Below are 22,764 nucleotides of genomic sequence, written 5' to 3'. Positions count from 1 at the left end.
TTACAGTTTTCATGGGTCAGGATTCCGTGCAAAGCTTAGCTGGATCCTCTACTCAGGGTCTTACTGGGCTGCAGTCAAGATTTAGACTGAGATTGCACAAGGTGTAGATTGAGGTTGCAGTCTCATCTAAGACTCCATCTGTTTCTAGGTTCACTCAGGTTATTGACCAAATTTAGTTCCTTGTGGTTGTAGGACTGGAGGTTTCAGTTTCTTACTAGCAGTCAGCAAGAGGCTGCCCTCAGCTCCTAGAGGCCACCTGCAGTTCCTTCCTATGTGAGGACTTAATACCAGCAAGGCGGGGAGAGAGTCCAGAAAACATGTGTGATAATGTTATGCAACGTAATCACATACATATTGCCACATACATCCTGTCATGTTTGACAGGTCCTGTTGGTTAAAAGCAAGTCATAGATCCCACCTTACTTAAAGGGAAAGCATCATGGAAGAGCATGAATAGCAGGAGTTGAGGATCATGGGAGCCTGTAAACATTGTTTATGGACTTTTCTAATGTACTTTCTTAGAAAGTATACTTTCTTCACATATATATATATATATATATATATATATATATATATATATATATAAATTTATTTATTTTAATTGGAGGCTAATTACAGTATTGTATTGGTTTTGCCATACATCAACATGAATCTGCCACAGGTGTATAATTTCTGACAAATGAGTGCTTTTAATTTTAATTCTCTAACTTGTTACCAAAGTATTAATGATACAGATTACATTTCAAAAATGCTTCCCCAATTCACCTCTCTGCTCCTGTTGTCTTCTCTTTGCAATTACAAATGCTGTAGTTAGATTTTTGCATTTGTAATCATATATAAATTAAGTACAGTATTAATTATATAGTGTTGTGTATTACTGTAGCATACACACAACTATTTCCTGTGCCTAATGGTTGATTTTGAGCACTTTAAGGATAACCTAAAGTTTACATAATTTTTCTCCACATGTACTGATTTTAACCATAACTGCATTGTGAGACACATCCTACATCCTGAAATAATCTACTTTATAATACTGTTCATGGCAGTAACATTCATCTCAAGGAACTTTCGAGGGAACGTATGTTTGCCTGCCATGACATTATATCGGAGCTACCTGGTTATTTTTAATCTAATCTTCACATAGCCTTTTCCTTAGCTTTTCACTTTCCAGGCTGTTTGTCTAGTTTTGAGTAATTTATTTCTCTTGTCCATTTATCATTGAACTTCTTTTTACCCATTTCTATTATGTTTTTCTTTGTGCACGCTCAGTCACTCAGTCGTATCGGACTCTTGGCAACCCTATGAACCTTAGCCCGCTAGGCTCCTCTGTCCATTGGATTTCCCAGGCAAGAATACTGGAGTGAGTTGCCATTTACTTCTCTAGGGGATCTTCCCAACCCAGGGATTGAACCCACGTCTCTGGCATTTCAGGTGGATTCTTTACCGCTGAGCCACTGGGAAAGCCCTCTCATTTCTATTATGTTTTACACCTCAGTTAGGCTTCTGTGTAGCTTTCCCAGTGGATCGTGACTTAGAATAAGAGTTGATTCATATTTTTAGTTGATGAGCTGAAGTATTGAATCTTTATATTTATGATATAATTGACAGTAACTTATTTAATCACAAGTAGACAGTCACCTTCTATCTATCATTTTAGGTTTCCATTCCTGTACTCTTTTCCCTGCCCATCTTCAAAGCATTATACCACCTTCCAATTTATCTCCTGCCTTTGGATTCAGAAGACTACATCTTTTGTGAATTTGGAGGTTTCTCTTATTTTTATTAATTTGTAAAGAGCTATACCAAGTATTATATCATGATACCAAAATTATATACTTATTTCAGATAAGTGTTTTTCATATTAAACCTACTTCTCTGCTCAACAATAGAACACTACTTTATACTCCTGATGACCAAAGTTAAAATAATTTTCTTCTGGAAGCTTGACAGTGGCTTTAAATAATGTCTTCAATAATGTTCTCAATCAGTTACCTTTAATGAAAATCTTGATTTTCCTTTTTTTATAACCACATTGCTTCCTCTGAAAAAAAAATTATCTGAGCGTGTAACATATTGCCCTCATCAGTGGAAAGGAGGTACACCAACATTTGATTTCCCAAAATATGAAGTTCCACTAGCTCATAGCCATAAGACCACTCCACTAGACTTCCAGCTTAATGGCTTTTTAAAATTCGTTGTTTACTCACCTAAAACCATTGGAAACATACACATTTCTTGGTTAGATGCCATGTAGGACCAGTGTCTTTTTGAGTGTATAAGGAGAAAGAACATCTGTTTTTCCATGTAGATCTAGAACTGTGCTGTCCAATATGGTAGCCACTAGCCACACCTGACTATTGAACACTTTGAATGTGGCTAGTCCAAATTGAAATGTGCTGTAAGTAGAAAATATATACCTGATTTCCAAGACTTAGTGAGTTATATATATATATATATATATATATATATATATATATATATATAAATAAACATATCTCAATGTTTATATTGTTACATGTTGCAATGATAATATTTTTAATATATTGAGTTAAAATATAATTAATCTAACCTTTTTAACTATGGTAACTAAAAAGTTAAATTATATCTGCAACTCACATTATATTTCTGTTAACAGCACTGGTCTAGAGAATCTTACGTGTTTTCTAGTCTTTGGCACTAGTATCTCTGAATTGTTTGCTTCCAAAGGATGTTTCAGAGTTGAATTGTCTCCAGAAGCAAAAAATGTACTTAGTTCTCCTTTATGGTCCTACTCTCTACCTAAGTATATAATATATCAAAGTTAGGAAGTGTATTCTTTGAGGAGAGGCATTGGGTTAGGGTCCCTTGTCAGATGTTTGCTAAATTGTTATTGTCCCACTTTTAAAATCTGGTTCTATCTTCACAGAGATGTCAAATCAGTTCCTCAAATGATTTTTATAGCTGAAAATTCACTGTGTAAAAAGAGCAACTGGTGTTTTGCCAGCTTTTCAGTAGAATATAGTGACTTGTTCTCATAGCAGCTATGAATGGTAGAATGTATTAATAGCAACCTGTTCAGCGTCTAGTTTGTTTACATCCTGAAAACTGATGGCAAGAAGGGATAACCATTTGCAATTCAATTTACTGGGGATAGACAGGCAAGCAACGTATAAAAAAGTTCTGTTTCCTACACTTACTGTATTACCTGATGTTTTGGTTTGGAGTGATGCTATGGAAGTAATTTACATTAGTAATCTATATGAAAAACAAAACACAGAAGATGAACAAATGTGTATGAATGAAACATCAGAACCAAGAAACCTTTTTTGGAACTCCTAATGGTTTGTGCTAATACTTCTTTTGGCCCCAGAATCTTTTTTTTTTTATAAACAGCTTTATGGAGATGTCCTTCCCGTATCACACAATTCACTCTTCTAAAAGTGTATGATTCGGTGGTTTTTAGTATGTTCACAGAGTTTTGCAGTCATCACAACAGTCTAAATTGAGAACATTTTTATTTCCCCAAAGACTAACTCCATCACCTCAACCCTAGGCAAGCACTAGTCAACTTTGTGCCTATGGATTTGTGTACTGTGGATATTTCATACAAATTGAGTTATACAATATATGATCTTTCATTTAGCATGATGTTTTCAACATTCACCCATGTTGTAGCAGAATTTCATGTTTTTTCATGGTCAAATAATTTTCCAGTGTGTAGGTATACTACATTTATCCATACATCAGTCAATGGAATTTGGCTGATATGTTTTTTTAACACTTAAAGAACTAATGAAACTAGTATTTACATTCAGTAATAACTTTCCTGTATATTCCTGTATACTTCCTATATTAAGCCTCCTTGTAATTTCTTTAGGTAACTATTATTATAGTCATTACCATTATATAGGCGAATAAATGGAGTCTTGGAAAGCCCAACTAATTTACCTAAAATTATGAATCTATTAAGAAATAGAATTCAGCCTTAAACCCAGTTCATCTGACTCCAAATTGTATGTTTTCTTCCTTATTGCCACAGCCATACATTCCCCCTCCACTCCATCCCTTGGTGATTTTGTTGTAAAGAATAATTATTTTTTTAATGAATTTTTATTGGGGTATAATCGCTTTACAATGCTGTGTTCGGAGAAGGCAATGGCACCCCACTCCAGTACTCTTGCCTGGAAAATCCCATGGGCAGAGGAGCCTGGTAGGCTGCAGTCCATGGGGTCGCTGAGGGTCAGACACAACTGAGCGACTTCACTTTCACTTTTCACTTTCATGCATTGGAGAAGGAAATGGCAACCCACTCCAGTATTCTTGCCTGGAGAATCCCAGGGACGGGGGAGCCTGGTGGGCTGCCATCTATGGGGTCTCACAGAATTGGACATGACTAAAGTGACTTAGCAGCAGCAGCAGCAGCTGTGTTAGTTTCTGCTGTATAGCAAAGTGAATCAGTTATAAATATATCTGCTCTTTTAAAAATGTCCTTCTCGTTTAGGTTACCACAGAGCATTTGGTAGAGTTCCCTGTGCTATACAGTTAGGTCCTCATTAGTTATCTAAGAATAATTACTTTGCAGTTAGCCTTCTTTGTTGACTTTTTTGTGTGTGGTTGCTAGATTTAATATACTGTTTAATTTGGGAAATGGGCTTAAAAAACTTTCAGGGTAACATTTCCCAATAACTTTGTGGCTACGATGGGAATGTATTCTGGGTGATAATATACCATTGTCATTTAGCAACAGAACAATTGTTCAAGAAACAGATTGCTCAGCACAGTGATGTCCATCTATGGGAACAGGTCCAAGGTCTACTGGAGGGCTCTCTTCTCTGCCTCATGAAAAATTTCTATAAAAACTTAGATAAAACCATGTTTATATTAAAAGACCTGGTTTATGACATTTGTAGAAGTCCCAAAGTTAAAATTTTTGAATTGTATCCATCTGGTAGAATCATACACAGACAATATGCTCAATAAGAACTTTATGTACTGATAACATATTTAATATATTCTCTCTCGGATTCCTTATTTTCCATAGGGTTCAGTAGCTATAGCTGGTGCTGTTATTCGCTGGCTTAGAGACAATCTTGGAATTATAAAAAGCTCTGAGGAAATTGGTGAGTATCTTCTAACAAAGGGCTGGAATCTAAATAATGAAAATTGTTAATATTTTACCCTTGCAGTCTGTTAATGCTTTGCCCTGTATTTGACATTAAACTATATGGGTTCCTATTATGAGTTTGATTTATATATAAAAGACTCTTTGTGAAGATTTATAAAACAACAAATTGACATAATTAGTGGTGCTTATTCATAAACAGTCACGGTAAGGCATAAAAATTACCCAAGTGTAAAATTGAACACCGAAGATTGCCAGAATCTGCAGTTAAATTTATCTGATAAGAAAGAGCTTTAACTCTTATTAGAGTGAGAATTAAAACTCCAGAACCTGTAATTTAAATATTACTATGGCTATTTTCAAATGATAGGTAATTATTTTGAACTCCCTACCCACTCTCCTGCTTGTTTCATTTCACCTGAAGGTGAGATAATCAGGGACACATTTCTGATTAGGAATGCAGTGAAGGCCACTTCTTCATCTGCTAGTCAGCAACCTTAAAAATAGTGGAAACTGGGACTTCCTTGATGGTCCAGTAGTTAAGAATCCGCCTGCCAATGCAGGGGACACAGGATCAATCCTTGGTCCAGGAACTAAGATCCAACATGCTGTGAGGCATCTAAGCCCCTACCCCACTCCTACTGAGGCCACGTGCCCTGGAGTTTGTGCTCCACAACAAAAGAAGCCACTGCAGTGAGAATCCTGTGCCCCATGTCTAGAGAGCAGCTCCCAGGCATTACAACTAGAGAAAGCCTGTGCACAGCAACGAAGACCCAGCACATCCGAAAATAAATTAAATATTTTTTAAAAAATAGTGGAAATGAGCTACAATACCTTAACAAAACGAATCCAGTTCCTTTCATTCTTGGACTGGGTTATATTTTGTAAGGGAGAAATTTGCTTTTGTTGCTCCTCATATTCTGCTACAATTAGCAACATTTTGCTGTACTGCATATTAGGAAACCAAAAGTCCTGTCCTAATATTTTAAACATGTGTGCTTGTTGATGAAAAGAAGTAGTATATATTGGAATGATTTTTTTTGTGTTTTTTTTTTTTGTTGTTGTTTGTTTTTAACGTTAGAAAAACTTGCTAAAGAAGTAGGTACTTCTTATGGCTGCTATTTCGTCCCAGCATTTTCGGGGCTGTATGCACCTTATTGGGAGCCCAGTGCAAGAGGGTAAGATTTGAAAATAAGGTATGCTTTTGTCTGTCTTGATTTATTTACTATATTAGCTAAAAACTTATTGGTTAATAGTTTTCTATTTTCAAATGATTTTGAAGTATGGAGGAAACCTTTTATACTTGGGAAGTATAATTTTAGAACCTTTAAACTCCAAGAAGTTGGGACTTCCCTGGCTGTCCAGTGGTTAGGACTCCACGCTTCCACTGCAGGAGGCATGGATTCGATGCCTGGTTGAGGAACTAAATTACTGCACTGCATGCCCCATGGCATGATATAAAGAAGAACTCCAGGGACTTCCCTGGTGGTTCAGTGGCTGGAACTCTGCCCTCCCTCCCAATTCAGGGCACCTGGGTTCTAGATCCCACCTGCCACAACTAAGACCTGGTTCAGCCAAATCAATAAATAAATATTAGAAAAAATTCCACGAAGTTATGTCATCTGACAATAAGCCCTGGCTATATTCCTATTCATGTTAGTATTATTATCTTTTATCTTCAAGGCACCTGTAAGTTATGTATTAAAAGGCTATCATCTAGATGAATATTGATTTGGTTTTATATTATTGTCATCTATTCAGATAGGTCATGAACTTTTTCATATGTGGATGCAACATTATAGACTATAAGGATTTTGCCAGCTACTTAATGTTTGTGTCCAGTTTTGGCTTTTTAATGTCTTTTTCCCCCATACACTTCTATGTACCAAATTCAACCTTTCCATATTTAGAACATTCCCGATTAATGACTCATTTATTCTGCTCTAATCTTAAAAATCTTTGTGTGTATTTTTAGGATCATCTGTGGGCTCACTCAGTTCACCAATAAATGCCATATTGCTTTTGCTGCATTAGAAGCTGTTTGTTTCCAAACTCGAGAGGTAATCAATATGGGCCTTTTTCCTGTATTTAATCCATGTTTATTATTCCTATACAAATTTTATATATATATATATGCCAGAAATTTATGAAAATTTAATAAGCTTGTTCTTGTTGTTCAGTCACTAAGTCGTGTCTGACTCTTTGTGACCCCATGGACTGCAGCATGCCAGGCTTCCCTGTCCTTCACCATCTCCAGAGTTTGCTCAAACTCATGTCCATTGAGTCAGTGATGCCATCTAACCATCTCATCCTCTGCTGCCCCCTTCTGTTCTTGCCCTCAATCTTCCCAGCATAATCAGAAATTAAGCCTGGGGACTTCCCTAGCAGTCCAGTGATTAAGCCTTCATGTTTCCACTGCAGTGGGCACGGGTTCCATCCCAGGTCAGGGAACTAAGATCCCATGGGCTGCACAGTAAGGCCAAAAGAAAAAAATTTTTTAATTAAGCCTGCCTAAACAGTAATGTAATAAATGCAAGTTTGTTTTCTTTTCCCAGCTGTCATTACTCTCTAAGTTCCTGTTAGCTGCTGGGCACTGGGCATTTTACAGTTGAGGGGATGCTGAGCGACACATATTAGGCAAAGGATTTGAATAGCAGCACAAACATAGACACCACGGCAGGAAATCAGGGTGCAAAATAGAGTTGTCTGGCTTGCCTGGATATAGAGGTGAGTGCAGAGGAGTGTTAAGAGAAAAGTTTGGTGGTAACCAGACCAAGGAAGACCTAGAAGAAATCTCTTTTTTCCTTCTGTAGGCTTTGGGGAGCTTTTGCGTGTTTTTAAGTAGAAGATGACTATTTTCTGAGATATTACTGTGTGGTACTTTGATGATGTTCATTGCATTTTTTTTTTTTTTTTCAGATTTTGGACGCCATGAACCGTGACTGTGGAATTCCACTCAGCCATTTGCAGGTAGATGGTGGAATGACCAACAACAAAATCCTTATGCAGTTACAAGCAGACATTCTGTATATTCCAGTAGGTCAGTAAGCCCTCATTCCTTCAAACCCCAATAGTCAAGTTTTTTTTGAAGAACTGATTTTTCAGGCATATGTAATTGCTAAGATAGTGATGTTGTTCTCTCCCCTCAGTGAAACCATCCATGCCTGAAACAACTGCTCTGGGAGCCGCCATGGCTGCAGGGGCTGCAGAAGGGGTTGGCGTCTGGAGTCTGGAGCCTGAGGACTTGTCGGCTGTCACAATGGAGAGATTTGAACCTCAGATCAACGCTGAGGGTACTTTTATTTATTTTTTTATTGAGGTAGAGTTGATTTCTAACACAATGTTGTGTTAGTTCCAGCAGCACAGCAAAGTGATTCAGTTATATATACTATGTTTTTCAGATTCTTTTCCCTTATAGGTTATTACATAATATTGAGTATAGTTCCCTGTGCTCTACAGTAATCTTTTTCAGTGAGGGTACTCGTAAAGACTGAAGATTGGTGTACTGTGAAAAGGGAGAGAGAGTTTGGTGGTTTAGTCACAAATCAAGAAATGAAATAAGATTGCAAATGTGAAGGTAATTTCATATTCAGCTGCTAAACATATTTGGCTTCATATCTGAATGAATGTAAATAAGAGAAATAGTTCCCTATTTAAAAAAAAAAACACAAATTTCTATAATCACTTTTTTACCATTCACTTCTACTGTTTATAGTCTCTTCATGTATGAGGATAACACTGCCACATTATCAGTTTTATTAATAGCCTGTTAGTGTAACCTTTTCTGACAGTGACAAGGGAGATATATAGACCACTGACCCATCATGTCTGCATTGGGTCCTCTTTAGTGCCAATGACCAGTTTTAGGACAGGATTAACTTGGCTAAGGACCATTCTGGTAACTTTTAAGCACAGCAGGGCTAGCCTGACAAAAGCAGCAACAATTTAAATCAATGAGCATTAAATATTTGACTCACTGTTGTAACAAACAAAACTAAGCCACAAGCCAGACCAATAGACTGTCCCGCCAGGCTCCTCTGTCCATGAACTATTCCAGGCAAGAATACTGGAGTGGGTTGTCAGTTCCTCCTCCAGGGGATCTTCCAGACCCAGGGATCAAATCCATGTCTCTTGCATCTCCTGCATTGGCAGGCAGATTCTTTACCACTGCGCCACCTGGGAAGCCCCAATACCTGTAATTAAGTTTGTGTACAGAAGTCAGGTTTTATATATTCAATTTGGTTTTAAACCTTTTTAAAAAGCTGTGTATAAAATGGTATCATAGAGTCCAAAAGACTGTTCTATACATCTCTGTCTCTTTTGCTGTCTCATACAGGGTTATGTTGATGTATGGCAAAACCAATACAATACTGTAAAGTAATTAGCCTCCAATTAAAATAAATAAATTTATATTTTTAAAAAATGATATCATAGTGGATTTTGTGGTGGTTCAGATGGTAAAGAATCTGCCTGCAATGCGGGACACCTGGGTTTGATCCCTGGGTTGGGAAGATCCCCTGGAGAAGGGAACAGCTACCCACTCCAGTATTCTTGCCTGGAGAATTCCATGGACAGAGGAGCCTGGCAGGCTACAGTGCATAGGGTGACAAAGAGTTGGACATAACTGAGCAACTTACTTTCCAAGGTCCTCTGCCCTCCCCCAAAGAGAAAGCAGATCAAATAGGATTCTCCTTTCTAATTCATCACCACCTGCTTGTGAATGACCTGGTCTTAGCAGATAGCCTGTCTCCGCATCTCCTTTCATTTTGCAGACCAGGCTGAATTTCCCTCCAACTTCCACACAAGCTTCTCTCTGCAGTCACTGGCAGTCTTTGGCAACCATACTGGGATCTGAGTCCTGGTAAAGCTCCATGTCAGTTAAATACAGTGCAACAAGTGTCAGTTTAATAAGTGAAACAATTTATCAAGAATGATGAGTGAATATAAGTATAGTACTTAGAACATCTTAGTAAACTTTCTTTTTTAAAAAACTTTTTATTTTGTATTGGCGTATAGTAACTAACAGTTGTTATTGATAGTTTCAGGTGTACAGCAAAGTGACAGCCATGCATGTGAAAGTGAAAGTCACTCAGTCATGTCCAACTCTTTGTGACCACATGGACTGTACAGTCCATGGAATTCTCCAAGCCAGAATACTGGAGTGGGTAGCTGTTCCCTTCTCCAGGGGATCTTCCCAACCCAGGGATCGAACCCAGGTCTCCCACATTGCAGGCAGATTCTTTACTGTCTGAGCCACCAGGGAAGTCCAAGAATACTGGAGTGGGTAGCCTATCCCTTCTTCAGTGGATCTTCCCAGTCCAGGAATCGAACTGGGGTCTCCTGGCAGATTATTCCATACATACACATGTATCCATTCTCCCCCAGACTCCCCTCCCATCCAGTCTGCCACATAACATTGAGTAAACTGCCTTTCTTATGTATGGTTTTCCTACCTTCTATTTCTAGAAAGTGAAATTCGTTATTCTACATGGAAGAAAGCTGTGATGAAATCAATGGGTTGGGTTACAACTCAGTCTTCAGAAAGTGGTAAAAATGTTTTTATTGTTATTGCCACTTTGTCCTAGTATGTTAAATAGCTTCTTTAAGTATCTGTTTATACTTAGCAAGGCTGCTCTGAAGAATAGCATTATGATATGCTCATAGTTTCTAACATTTTGAAAACACTTTAAAGTTCTAAACATAAAATGTAAATTATCAGATCGATATATGTGCTTAACTCCTGTCCTGCCATACCTTTCCTTATTAGTTTATTCCTGGTTGATTAGTTTATTCCTTTGATTGATAACTTAATTTTCTAAAAGTAAAAGTAGTTCTAGTTTCTTCCTAATGAAAAAAATCAACTAAACTGTTTGTTTTTTTTTTTCCTCTTCGTGACTGACTTTGCCTTTTTGGGGGGCTGTCTTCATGACTTGAACCGACCAAAAGCTATATTGATTTCAGAATACATTTCACTACTTCCTAGACTGCCCCCAAGTCCTTAGTGAGTGTATGTTGTAAGAATTCATTGAAATCAGAGGAAGAAAAGTACCAAACATAGTAAATTAGAAATGTCATAATTGGGAAATGTTCTTGGCAGAAATTAGAGGATTTTTGTTTTTAATCACTTAGGTGGGAAAGGTATCTACCATAAATAAAATATTTAGTTGTAAACAGCTCTGAGCTGCCTTTAATATTGAAACAGCCTTTAACACACCTTTAATATGGCTTGATAATCCTTTGCTAAATACAAGATTTGGAATTTAATGAATGAAACAATGGCCAATAATATTTTGAAGCATATAGTTTAAGAGAGAAGAGTTTATAAATGAAATATAGCCTGCCTTCCAACCCCAAAGTGAGTATAGAACCACTTTTTAAAAAAATTATTTATTTATTGGCTGCACCGGTGCTTAGTTGCAGCATGTGGGATCTAGTTCCCTGTCTAGGGGTCAAACCCAGGCTCCCGTCATTAGGAGCCCAGAGTCTTAGCCACTGGATCACCAGGGAAGTCCCAAGAACCACTTTTAATGTATCTAGCTTTTCAGACGGAGAAGGCAATGGCACCCCACTCCAGTACTTTCACCTGGAAAATCCCATGGATGGAGGAGCCTGGTGGGCTGCAGTCCATGGGGTCGCTAAGAGTCGGACATGACTGAGCGACTTCACTTTCACTTTTCACTTTCATGCATTGGAGAAGGAAATGGCAACCCACTCCAGTGTTCTTGCCTGGAGAATCCCAGGGACGGCGGAGCCTGGTGGGCTGCCATCTATGGGGTTGCACAGAGTCGGACACGACTGAAGCGACTTAGCAGCAGCAGCAGCTTTTCAGAGAAGCTTCTGGGATCATCCTGTTTCTACTTGAAGCTTTTGTTTATTCTCCTAAATAAGCTTTAGGCTTAATATCCATTGTCTTTAAATCTTTTGTTCTGAGACCCACCTTTCTTTCTAAGATGGTGACAAAGCCTTTCTTGCTAAGACTGTTTGCAGTTTTGAGACCTTTTATAGTTAAACTTCTCAATCATAGGTATTTTTTGTAGCACAGTGCTAGTTGCTTTGAAGGATGCAATAGCCGTGCACTCTGATTTATTTTCTGGTTGCCATCAATTAAAAGCTGATGAAAATGAGTTCTGTGATTTCTTTGACTAGTTGTATTTTTTTTTAATGGCATAGAAACTTCCCTGGCAGTCCAGTGGTTGAGACTCCAAACTTCCAATGCATGGGGCACAGGTTCATCTCTGGTCAGTGAACAAGATCCTGCATGCTCCCCAAAAATAAATAAATAAAATGTATTTTATTTATTTTATGGCCAAAAAATATTATATGGCCAAATAAATAAATAAAATGGCACAATTCAACCTGTTCCCCTCCCTCGCCATATCCGCCTCCATGTCAATGCCACACGTACTTCTTCCTTACTTGCAGTTGAGGATATAACTTTAATTGCCAAGTTTCCACAAAGCCAATTGATCATTTTCTGTTTGCTTTACCTTATTGTCAGGGAACTTAAAATGCCAAGAAAAAGTGAATGAAAGAAAATTACACGATTTTTTTGTTTCTGCCTTCAGAATTGGTGATAAAATAATTTGATTTTTTGAGAGCTTTCGATTTTTCAAACTTGGTGTTTGTTTCAGTTAGGCTGCAGTATATTTAAGGCAAACTGTGAAAACAATTTGTAGTAGATTTATGAAAAGCACTCATGTACAACATTTTGAGAGTCTCTAAAACTGTATAATAATCCAGATAACAATATTCAATTAGTGAAATGCTGATTGTTCCTCAACCAATGTAAGCTATGTAATAATAGTACAGATAGAATCCTATTTTGATGATCTCATAAGGCTATTCAAATTGCTACCTGACCTCTTATCCTCCTTAAATAGTTTTAATTTATGGGAAGAATATTATGTTAGCTTAATTTCCAAAGCATATTGCCAATTTTGAAGCATTCATATTTATTTTCTTGTTTGTAACTATATTTGAATGGAGTGTAAAGAATTTTTAACATACATTTAATATGTTTAAAATGTAGAAATGATTGGAGATTTAATATTTTTTGGAGAGAGCTTATGATAAATAATGACTTCATGACTTTGTACTCCAAACCCACCAAAATAACGTTTTTTTTCAAAAAGTGTCAAATGTTCAAGATACATAATGTTTAAATTCAAGAAAAGCCTATGTCTGTATCTATATAGCTATTCTTTAAAGGAAATGTTTTTAATCAGGTTAGAAAATATCAAAACAATTGTGTTCTCAGACAATATTTTAAATATAGATAATACAGTTTAGTTTTTAAATTATATAGTAACATTACTTTTCAGGTTCATTTTGTTATACCAACTGTGTGTAAAAAAGAAAATGAAACCAACAGGGTTTGAAATTCATTTTCAAACTAATGAATTGGACTAATATAACTCTTCTCTGATAGCCAAAGGATCTATAATTTTAATCTGGATGGGGAATGGTATTGCTCACTTAGTATCTTTTGGGAAAGAACCAAGAAAGCTAAAATCAGCAGCCTCCCAAAAAGAAAGTTCTCCTTCAGCTTTCTTTGGCTTTGCCAGTGGAAGGTTTATGTTGGTCTATATGCTCTATGTTCTTGCTGTTTGTGGCATGCTATCTGTATTGTTTGTTAACTGTCATAAGCCCTCAATTTTGATTCTGGTTTTGATTTAAAGTAATAACTCTTTGCTAGCTTTTATGAATATACTATTTTTATAACTTTTTTTTGCTATCATGTGATTCTTAACACAAATATTGTAATTATGTGTCTCTCTTTTGGTTTGCTTGACTGGAATTCCCTCCTACTCGGATGACAACAGGTGACCCTAGTATCTTCTGTAGTCTGCCTTTGGGCTTTTTTATAGTGAGTAGCGTGGTAATGTTAATCGGAGCAAGGTACCTCTCAGGTCAGTTCCTCTTTAAATTAGACAATTATATGAGTTAGCATTAATGTATTTGTGTATAAATGAATAGAAAGTTTTCAGTATTTTTCCTTCTTCCTGTTCTTAGGAACCTGGAAAATCTGTTGAAGGTCTAGTTAATAGACCATTTAATTTAGAATTAAGGACTGTGACTCTGCTTTTATTCTCTTTGATTTTTAGTAGATGATTTTCTTTGAGGGGCTACATTCTGCTGGCACGTGCAGCAGTAAGCACAAGTACTACTGTTCATGCTTAAATGAAAGGATGTTCAGAGTGGTAGATGAAATGTATAGTATTTGAAATCAATTGAACTGTCTTTCAAATGTACTTAAGTTGTTTTTCATACTTATGAAAATCTGCTACAGAAGTCTTAATATTTCAATCCTGGTAAGACTTTTGGCCAGAGTATGTTAGCAGAGTTTCTGTAAAACTCTAAACCCGGGGAAATTTATCGTCACTTTTATTTTAGTTAAGAGAATACATTGGTGAACTGAAATTTTTTTTAAATTATTGCTGAAATAAATTGGTGAAATTCAAACTGAATTATTATTTTTGCATATTCTGAATATTCTTATAAAAGTAAAATTGCTCAGTACATTATAAAACTCACTGTGTAACCAGCATTAATTTAAATATAATAATCATTTTTGGAAGTTGTTCCTGATGATAGTTCAGTTTTTCTTCAAATTATTGGCCTAAATGGAAATGACGTATTTCATGTTGCTAAGAAAGTGAAACATTTAAAAAATCTTCTTAATTAGGGAGTTGGATTATTTCTCTTAATTAATTACAAGATGACCTGGGTTTAAAATGTAAAAATTTTTTATATATATGGGAAAACATCTGTTTTTAGAAGTCTGACAAGCATTAATCAGATTGGCATCATCACTAAAGCACTATATATAAATATGGAATGAAAAGTTATTTATATTAGAAAGGGAATAAAAATTATCTACATTAGCAGAACATTAAATTATCTTTTAAATCATGATAAAATTTCAGTTATGTGCATGAAAATTTAAAATTAGATTTACCATTTTCTGTATTCTTCATGTTTATAATAAATTTGTTCAAATATTTTTCTTCCGTAATAACCATTCCTTATGTTGGTATTAGTGCTTTACATACTACAAAAGGCTTCTGTATACATAAATCTGTACAGAATTAGCAGATGCTTATTTTCTTTCTGCTTCTCAGGAATGTTTGGTGGAAGTGTCTGAGTATTTCCCAGAAGAACTGTAATTTAATTTTTTTTAAATTCTGTTTTAGAAAAAGTTCTATTTTTTTCTTTATCCTGAGGTTTTTTTTTTTTTGTTTTGTTTTTGGCTGCATTATGGTGGTCTGGAAGAGAAAAGAAAATAGCATTGCAGCTGAATATTTTCATTGATATTTTTTTCCCTTCTGTTTCCCTTTGATACCAGTACAGAATGAAAAAGCTAGGTCTTTAAAAAAATAGGATATATAACATATCTCTAAGCTGAAGTATACAGTAAATGTCCAAATTCCTAGACTTCCAAAATACATATGATTGCCATCTTTAGGATCTCTCTTGGTAACATATGCTGAGATTTGAGAAAAATTGGAATGACTTTTCTTGGTAAACAGTTAGCAGTAGTGTTCATTTGCTAATTTTGAAATTGGCCCAGTTATATTTGTTGCATTTTACCTGTGAAGCAATATTTAGGAACCATATGGAATTTCTAGCTCAATAATGATTGAATCATCTTCATTGCTTTAACTCCTAAATTGCATGTATATTATTATTGACATATATGATTTTTGTCCAATTTTAGGTATGCCGTAAATACTACCAACTCATGGATTCCAAAGATGCAAGCTCTTTACCTATGGAGAGAATCCAGTGATTCAGTCTCTTAATGTGACGACACTATTCATAAACTGATTTTATTTATAAGCCACTTGCTGCATGATCCTCCAAGTAGACCTGTGGCTTGAAATAAAGAAAATGCAGCAGAAAGAATGCTATAGAAACATTGGGTGTTTTTTTTAACAGCACTAGTTAAGATTGGACCAGCCGCCTTTGGGGCTGACCCCCTCCTTTGCAATCATTTCCTGCCTCATTTCCTGTAAGATCTAGAAAGAATTCAGATCCTGTCCATTGGAATTTTTTATCACATATATTCAGACTCTTATGGGCCAGGATTTGATTCCTGCACTACACACACTTCACTAAGGGGCTATTACTAACCAGCTAAAAATCTGTGATTTTTTGTTTGCTTCTTTTTAACAGACTCCCCTACCCAAAGTCCTCTTTTCTGCTTATTAGGGAGACCACAACATCTTCACTAAATGTTTAAATGGAAGCCTCTACTAAATTCTTAAAATAGAAATTTAGTACCCTCATTCCTTAGGCATTTTTCTAAAAAGTATTTGCCAAAACTGAAAATTCTTCATGTATTTTACATGGTCTCACTAATTATACTGAATTGCTGCTATCTGGATCTTATAGGGAAGGACACTTTCCTTTCTTTTCTCGTTCATCTCTCTTTTTTATATTTTTTACATTGTGTATAACATACATGCCTCTATATTTTGTATAATGAGGGTAGCCCATTTATAAATTAAGAATACATGTTCTCACTAATTACACTGAATTTCTCTCAGGATCTTATAGGGAAGAACACTTCCTTTTCTTTTCATCTCTCCTTTTTATATTTCTTACTTTGTATGTGTAACATACATGCATTTATATTTTATATACTGAGGGTAGCCCATTTATAAATTAAGAACACATTGTATTCAGTGGATTCTAATGGGGCTGGTCTTAAGTGGACCACTATGTGTATAAATATTTTGGGGAAAACAGCTGTATACATTTTTGGGCAATGGTTATACATATTATTTACCAGGAGAAGCTTTCTTGAAGAGCCAACATTTAAAATTTAAGTATATGTTCTATGTGAATAAAAGAAAATGTACTTTATTGTGACTATAATTTCTTATACCATACTTTTATATGCTAAAAAAAAACCTGTGAAATAGTATAGCAAATATTGTTTTCAAATACAAGCACTGAGTCCATATAAAGTTTGCTTTTCCTTTGACATATATTTAGATCTATTTAGGATCCTTTTGAGGGGATATCAAAAAAAGTTTACAAACTTAAGTAGAAAAAAAAAAGCCAAGAATCTCTTTCCATCTAAGTGTGTTATAAATTGCTGATAAGTAATTAAAATTTCTATTTGAGATGATAATATGCTTATGGACATATTATTAATACAATAGAAAAATGGTTTAATTGATAGAAAAAGCTTCCAGTAAACCCAAGAATTTCCTTCTCGCTGCACCCACAACCAAGAAATTCTCAAAAAATTTATTGTGAGGCATTATAACAATTTACCTAACCTAGCTTCTCAATGTCAATTTTAAAATAATCTTAAGATTAATTTTTTTTACTACAAACAAGAAAATACTGCCTCCTAATTATTTTCTTCAGTGATGAAAATGGAAAAATATTTATGTATTTATATATATTAATATAAAAGGTTTTGTTTTGTTTGGAATGAATGGTAGTTTGCATTTTCAGTTCTGATTATGCTGTTTGTAAATTATTGAATCTGCTGGGTTTTATTGGTGCAGCTGCCACTTTAGTGACATAAATGTTACAGAAAGGTACTATGAAATTATTACTTTGTGGCAAGGACACTTTTAAACATCGTTTGTTTCTACAAAGGTAGTTTGAGTTAATGTAAATAACTGTGAAAATCATTGTTCCGATAATTTTAAGATTAATTAATTTTCTATAAATTGTGATATTTATAAATGTTTGAAATGATACACGTTGATATTTAATGATAAATTTACTTAAAATAAATTGACCCTCATTCTTACTTGCATTTCTCATTTACAGACTAGAACTTAGATCAAAGTTAATTGAGAAAGATGGTTCAGGAAACGTTCAGCTCAGCTGTTAGCCCTTGATAAGGCACACACTGAAGAATTAACCAACAGCTGAAGAAGCAGTTTCTGGGATGATGAGCACCTTACTTGTTCTGTCAAAAAAGACTACATTGCCCCATCTCAGCATCCAGAAAATGCCCCGGTGAGGTCAGCATCTGTTCTCAATAGGGTCTTGCAGTCATGGCTAACCATGACTTACTGGTTCCACTCTATGCTTCAGTTCCTCTCTACCTGGGTGAGTTGGTGGAGTCAAGTATGCCATTATTCTCTGAACTCGATCACCAACACCTCAATCTTCTGTTCTCCAGGTAATCAGTAACATAAATAATGCATTTTTGCTCCTGTAATAATATCTTAGAATTTTTTTTAGTGTGTTTCTTTTAAAATGCCTAAGTCTCAGTTCTTTGGCTTATAGGTATTTTGTATCCTGTGGGAATGAAGAATGATTGCAATTTAGGAGGAACCATGAAACAAAAGATGTCATAGCACAGACACTATAACAGCAATGGTAGTCAAGTAGGTAGTTTTTACCTCATAGTGTCTAATCATAAATAGAAGTGCAAAAATTACTATTTTTATAGCTTTAATAAGGTATAATTGATATATAGAAAACTGTACATATTTAAAGTATATACTTTGATGAGCTTGGACTTCATGCATACACCCATTATCCCATCACCAAAATCAAGGTTATAAACATACCACTCACCTCCAAAAATTTCCTGGTGTCCCTTTTGCTTTCTGTGTTTGTATGTTTAAGAATGCTTAACATGAAATCTACCCTCTTAGATTTTTAAATGCACAATAGCATATTGTTAACTATGGCACTAAAAGTTGTACAGCAATCTCTAGGACTTAATCATCTTGTGTAACTAACTTCATACCCATTGAACAATTCCCCATTTCCCCTCTCACCCCACCCCCTGCTAACCACCAATCTCCTATTTCTGTTTGACTTTTTAAGATTCCACACATAAAGTAAGATTACACAATATTTCTTTTTGTGTCCAGTTTATTTCACTTAGCATAATCTAAATTTGTACCAGTGTATCAAATTTGGTACATTGATGTTGCAAACAGTAGAATTTCCTTCTTTTTAAGGCTGATCAAGATTCCATTGTATGTATATACTACATTTTCTTTATCCATTCATCTGTCAATGGACATTTGGGTTGTATCTATATCTGGGCTGTTGTGAATAATGCTGCAGTGAACCTGGGAGTGTAGATATCCTGATTTCGATTCTTTGGGATATATACTCAAAAGTAGAATTGCTAGATCATATGGTAGTTCTATTTTTAATTTTTTGAGGAATCGTTCATACGGTTTTCCATAGTGGCTGCACCATTTTACATTCCCACCAACAGTGTAAAAGTGTTCCAAGAATTAGTTTTTAACTAGAACTTTGTAATAGCTTGTTTTAACTGTACTTTTTAAATAAGGAAGTTTACTTGATCTGTTCTCGCAACCTACAATTCATCAGGTCACATAATAGGCATTACTGGAAAACTGAGTGAGTTTCAAAACCAACTTGATTGCTACTTGATCTATACTTTATAGGTACATATCTTAGCTCTGGTCTTACGTTAAAGGATAAGATGTGTTAAGTATCACAGACAAAGAACTGTCACCAGTGTTTCTAAAGATTTCCTTGTCATCAGATTTAGTGAAAATGACCTAATAACTTAAATTTGGGGACTATAAAGATAAATATTCTGAGAAGCAGAAGATAGGTTAAAAACAAGTTGCTCATGTTAATTGGCTATACCCTAATATGAAATAAAAAGTTTTTTTACAAAGTTTTTAAAAACTAGTTGCTCAATTAATTTTAATTAATTTTTGGCCATGCCACATTGCGGTGCAGAATGTTAGGTCCCTAAGCAGGGATTGAAATCTTGCCCCTTGCAGCAGAAGCTCAGAGTCTTAACCACTGTACCACTAGGGAAGCCCCTGCAAATCTAAATTTTTGAGCTTAAATTCAGAGGCCACTGTACACAAATGTTCATGACAGCATTATTCATAATAGCGCAAGAGAAAACAACTGTCTTATCAATTGATGAATGGTAAATGAAAGGTGAGATATCCATACAAGGGAATATTATTCACATGTAAAAATGATAAGGTACCACACACATACTACAACATAAATGAATCTTGAAAACTGCACAGAGTGAAAAAAGTCATACAAAAAGCCACATAGTGTATGATTCAGATTGCGTGAAATGTCCAGAATAGACAAATCCACAGGGACAGAAGGTGGATTAGTGGCTGCCAGAGTCTGGGGCGGGAGTTGGGGTGTGGGGAGGGGAAAAGGGACATGACTGCTAATGGACAGGATTTCTTTTGGGTTGATGATTGCACAACCTTGTGAATATACTAAAAACTGAAGCATACACTTTAAAGGAGTGTATTTATGGTATATGAATTATACCTCAATGAAAGTGTAATTTGCATTTATGTAAAATAGATATATTTGACTAGTCCCTGACAGCATGTGAGCTTATAGTCCCTGAAATGAACCCTCTGAAGGAAATAAATTTTATTTGTTCCTCAAAAATATGGAGGTTAATAAATATATCTCCTTTTTATTTCACTTTCACTAACTCTTTTTCAAGTATCTAATATTGGAAATAAGAAAAATCCTTTAGTCACTAATACATAAAAGATTATGAAGAAATAGAAGATCTGGGCTCCCATTCAGCTTCCCAGGGATTTTCATGGTTTGTCCAATAGAATATTACTGATCAAAAGGATACAACTAACTCGTTTTCCCCAAAGACTTGGTAAATGAGGAGGCAGTCTTCTGAACATATTAAGTAAAACATATGACAATAATTACCAGTAACTTGTAGTTTAGAAACTGTGCTGTGTCTTATTTTTCTTGAAGGTTTAATCTCATCTTTCTCCTCAAGCTCATTTTAAACCTTCAGCCTTTTATTAATTTACCACCACGTCTCTTTCTTTACTACAGTGTGTATAGGAGAAAACAATGTCTGTTTGCCACCTACCTCTTCAAATAAGTAAATCTAATTCAAATGACAGTGAACATTTGCAAGTTCATTCTCTACATCACTGGTTTCTCAACAGCCAAGGGACCTCTTTGTAAAATGAGCATTCTTGTCCGTTTAATTTTTGATCAAATTGTTTGTTGGAAATGAATAATACTGTTCTTAGAAAAATTGGAAAATAAGAGGTTAGAAAGAAGGGTAGAAAATCATCCAGACTCGTAAATAATACTTGTGGTTATTTTAATTTTTCCCCTAAACTTTAAGGTGGTATTTTCACAGATCTTGGATGTTCATAAATGTTGTATAAAAATTTTAACCTGCAAAACAACACAGCGTATCATGTATGTGAACACATACAGTTGAACTAGAAGTATGAAACTTGGAGAGGGATGATAGATAACCAAGTTTTGGATGGTGGTTACCTCTGAAAGGCAGAGCATGGAATTAGGCAAGAGACTTCACTGGAACCTGAAAAGTTGTGTTTCTTAAAAAATTAAAAGACTTAAAGCAAACGTAGCAAAATCTTAAGATTTGACTGAGTGATGGGAGTATGGATTTTTTTTTTACTATATCCTCTACTTTTCTGTATGCTTGAACTATTTCATAGTAAAAAGATAAGGTGAAAAAAAAGACAATGTATCATCATCCTAATTATATGTATCAAAGTCCATTAGTTGTAATCTTGTTTATCCTGACACTTTTCCCAATTAAAAGGGCTGAAATCTTACTGATCTTCTGGCACAATTATTTCAAGCACCTCATATAAAGCATCAGTATTAGAATAAATAATGTATATTACAAATTATATCCTTAACCATCCATTTGTTGTGAATTCCATGACTCGGAAAAAATACTTATTTGTCTTATTTCCAGTATAGAACCTTCCAACAAATTTGAATTGTACTACTGTCAGCCCACCACATTCAGAATTATATATTAAGGCTAGAAAATTTCTGGGCCAGAAAGTCTCCATTCTAGATATAGGTTTATTATCAAGGGAGAAAGAGCACTGCCATTATACTGGATTTCAAATTGGGCACAAGACCTGTTTTATTCTATTTCAGGTTCTAGTTCATTACAGTTGAAAGAAAGCACTGAATTATAAAATTGGATGAAATTGGCTTCCTTTCAAACGTGTTTAAAAGACCACAAAGACATGGGCAAAATAAAATGGTGCAGTGACAATCTAATACCTTCTATGGAGGGAAAGTTGGGCTCGGAAACTGAACAATTATCCCCACAATATTCAAAGAACTTTTAATGGCTGTCATATTTCATCTCGGGAGTTGCGGTAATTTATTTATTCACTCTGGGATTACTTCTGTGAACTTTTTTTTTTAACCCAAGTTCCTAGGTCAGAGCCTTGGGGGGGTGGGGACAGACTCCTTTAGAGCTACTGAGCTTCCTGACACCACCATTCCATTCTTGGCACCCATTCCCTTCAAGCCTGCACCTGCCTCATTCCTCAGGTTCCTCAGCTGGAATCAATCGCCCGCCCCTCCAGCCCATCCCCCCATGACATTAGTCAACCAATAAGCCATCGCTGGGTGCTCAGCCCAGCGCCAGCAGCACAAGGGCACCCAAGAGAAAAGGGCTTGACCTGTCTTCAAGGACCCTGCAGTCTGTCTGGAGAAGTAAGTCATACACAGTAAGAACCAAGGAGGTGTTGCACTGAGGGAAGGGTGCCAGAGGAGCAGAGAGGATGGGTTGCTGGGAGCTGTTCGCCTGTGCTGGATTTCTTTTTCCCCATTGTGGCTGGGTATTTCACTTCTCTTTACTCACTGGGAGGTAAGACTGATATTTAGTC

The 22,764-nt window shown here is 35.7% G+C and overlaps 1 protein-coding gene across 1 annotated transcript in view; it reads left to right on the top strand.

The window, feature by feature from the left end:
• The window catches only part of GK (glycerol kinase), a 79,973-nt gene extending 58,316 nt beyond the window's left edge, over positions 1-21,657 (top strand). Inside the window, 8 exon segments of the mRNA XM_070365743.1 lie at positions 5,024-5,102; positions 6,186-6,282; positions 7,080-7,164; positions 8,024-8,144; positions 8,254-8,397; positions 10,571-10,651; positions 13,927-14,013; positions 15,822-21,657. Coding sequence (XP_070221844.1) covers positions 5,024-5,102; positions 6,186-6,282; positions 7,080-7,164; positions 8,024-8,144; positions 8,254-8,397; positions 10,571-10,651; positions 13,927-14,013; positions 15,822-15,832 — 705 coding nt within the window. The 3' untranslated portion in view covers positions 15,833-21,657.
• The last annotated feature ends 1,107 nt before the right edge of the window (positions 21,658-22,764 follow it).

Source organism: Bos mutus, chromosome X (assembly GCF_027580195.1).
Source record: "Bos mutus isolate GX-2022 chromosome X, NWIPB_WYAK_1.1, whole genome shotgun sequence".
Classification (NCBI taxonomy): domain Eukaryota; kingdom Metazoa; phylum Chordata; class Mammalia; order Artiodactyla; family Bovidae; genus Bos; species Bos mutus.
Note: the sequence above shows the minus strand (reverse complement) of the source record. Positions and strands in the feature narration are given on the sequence as shown.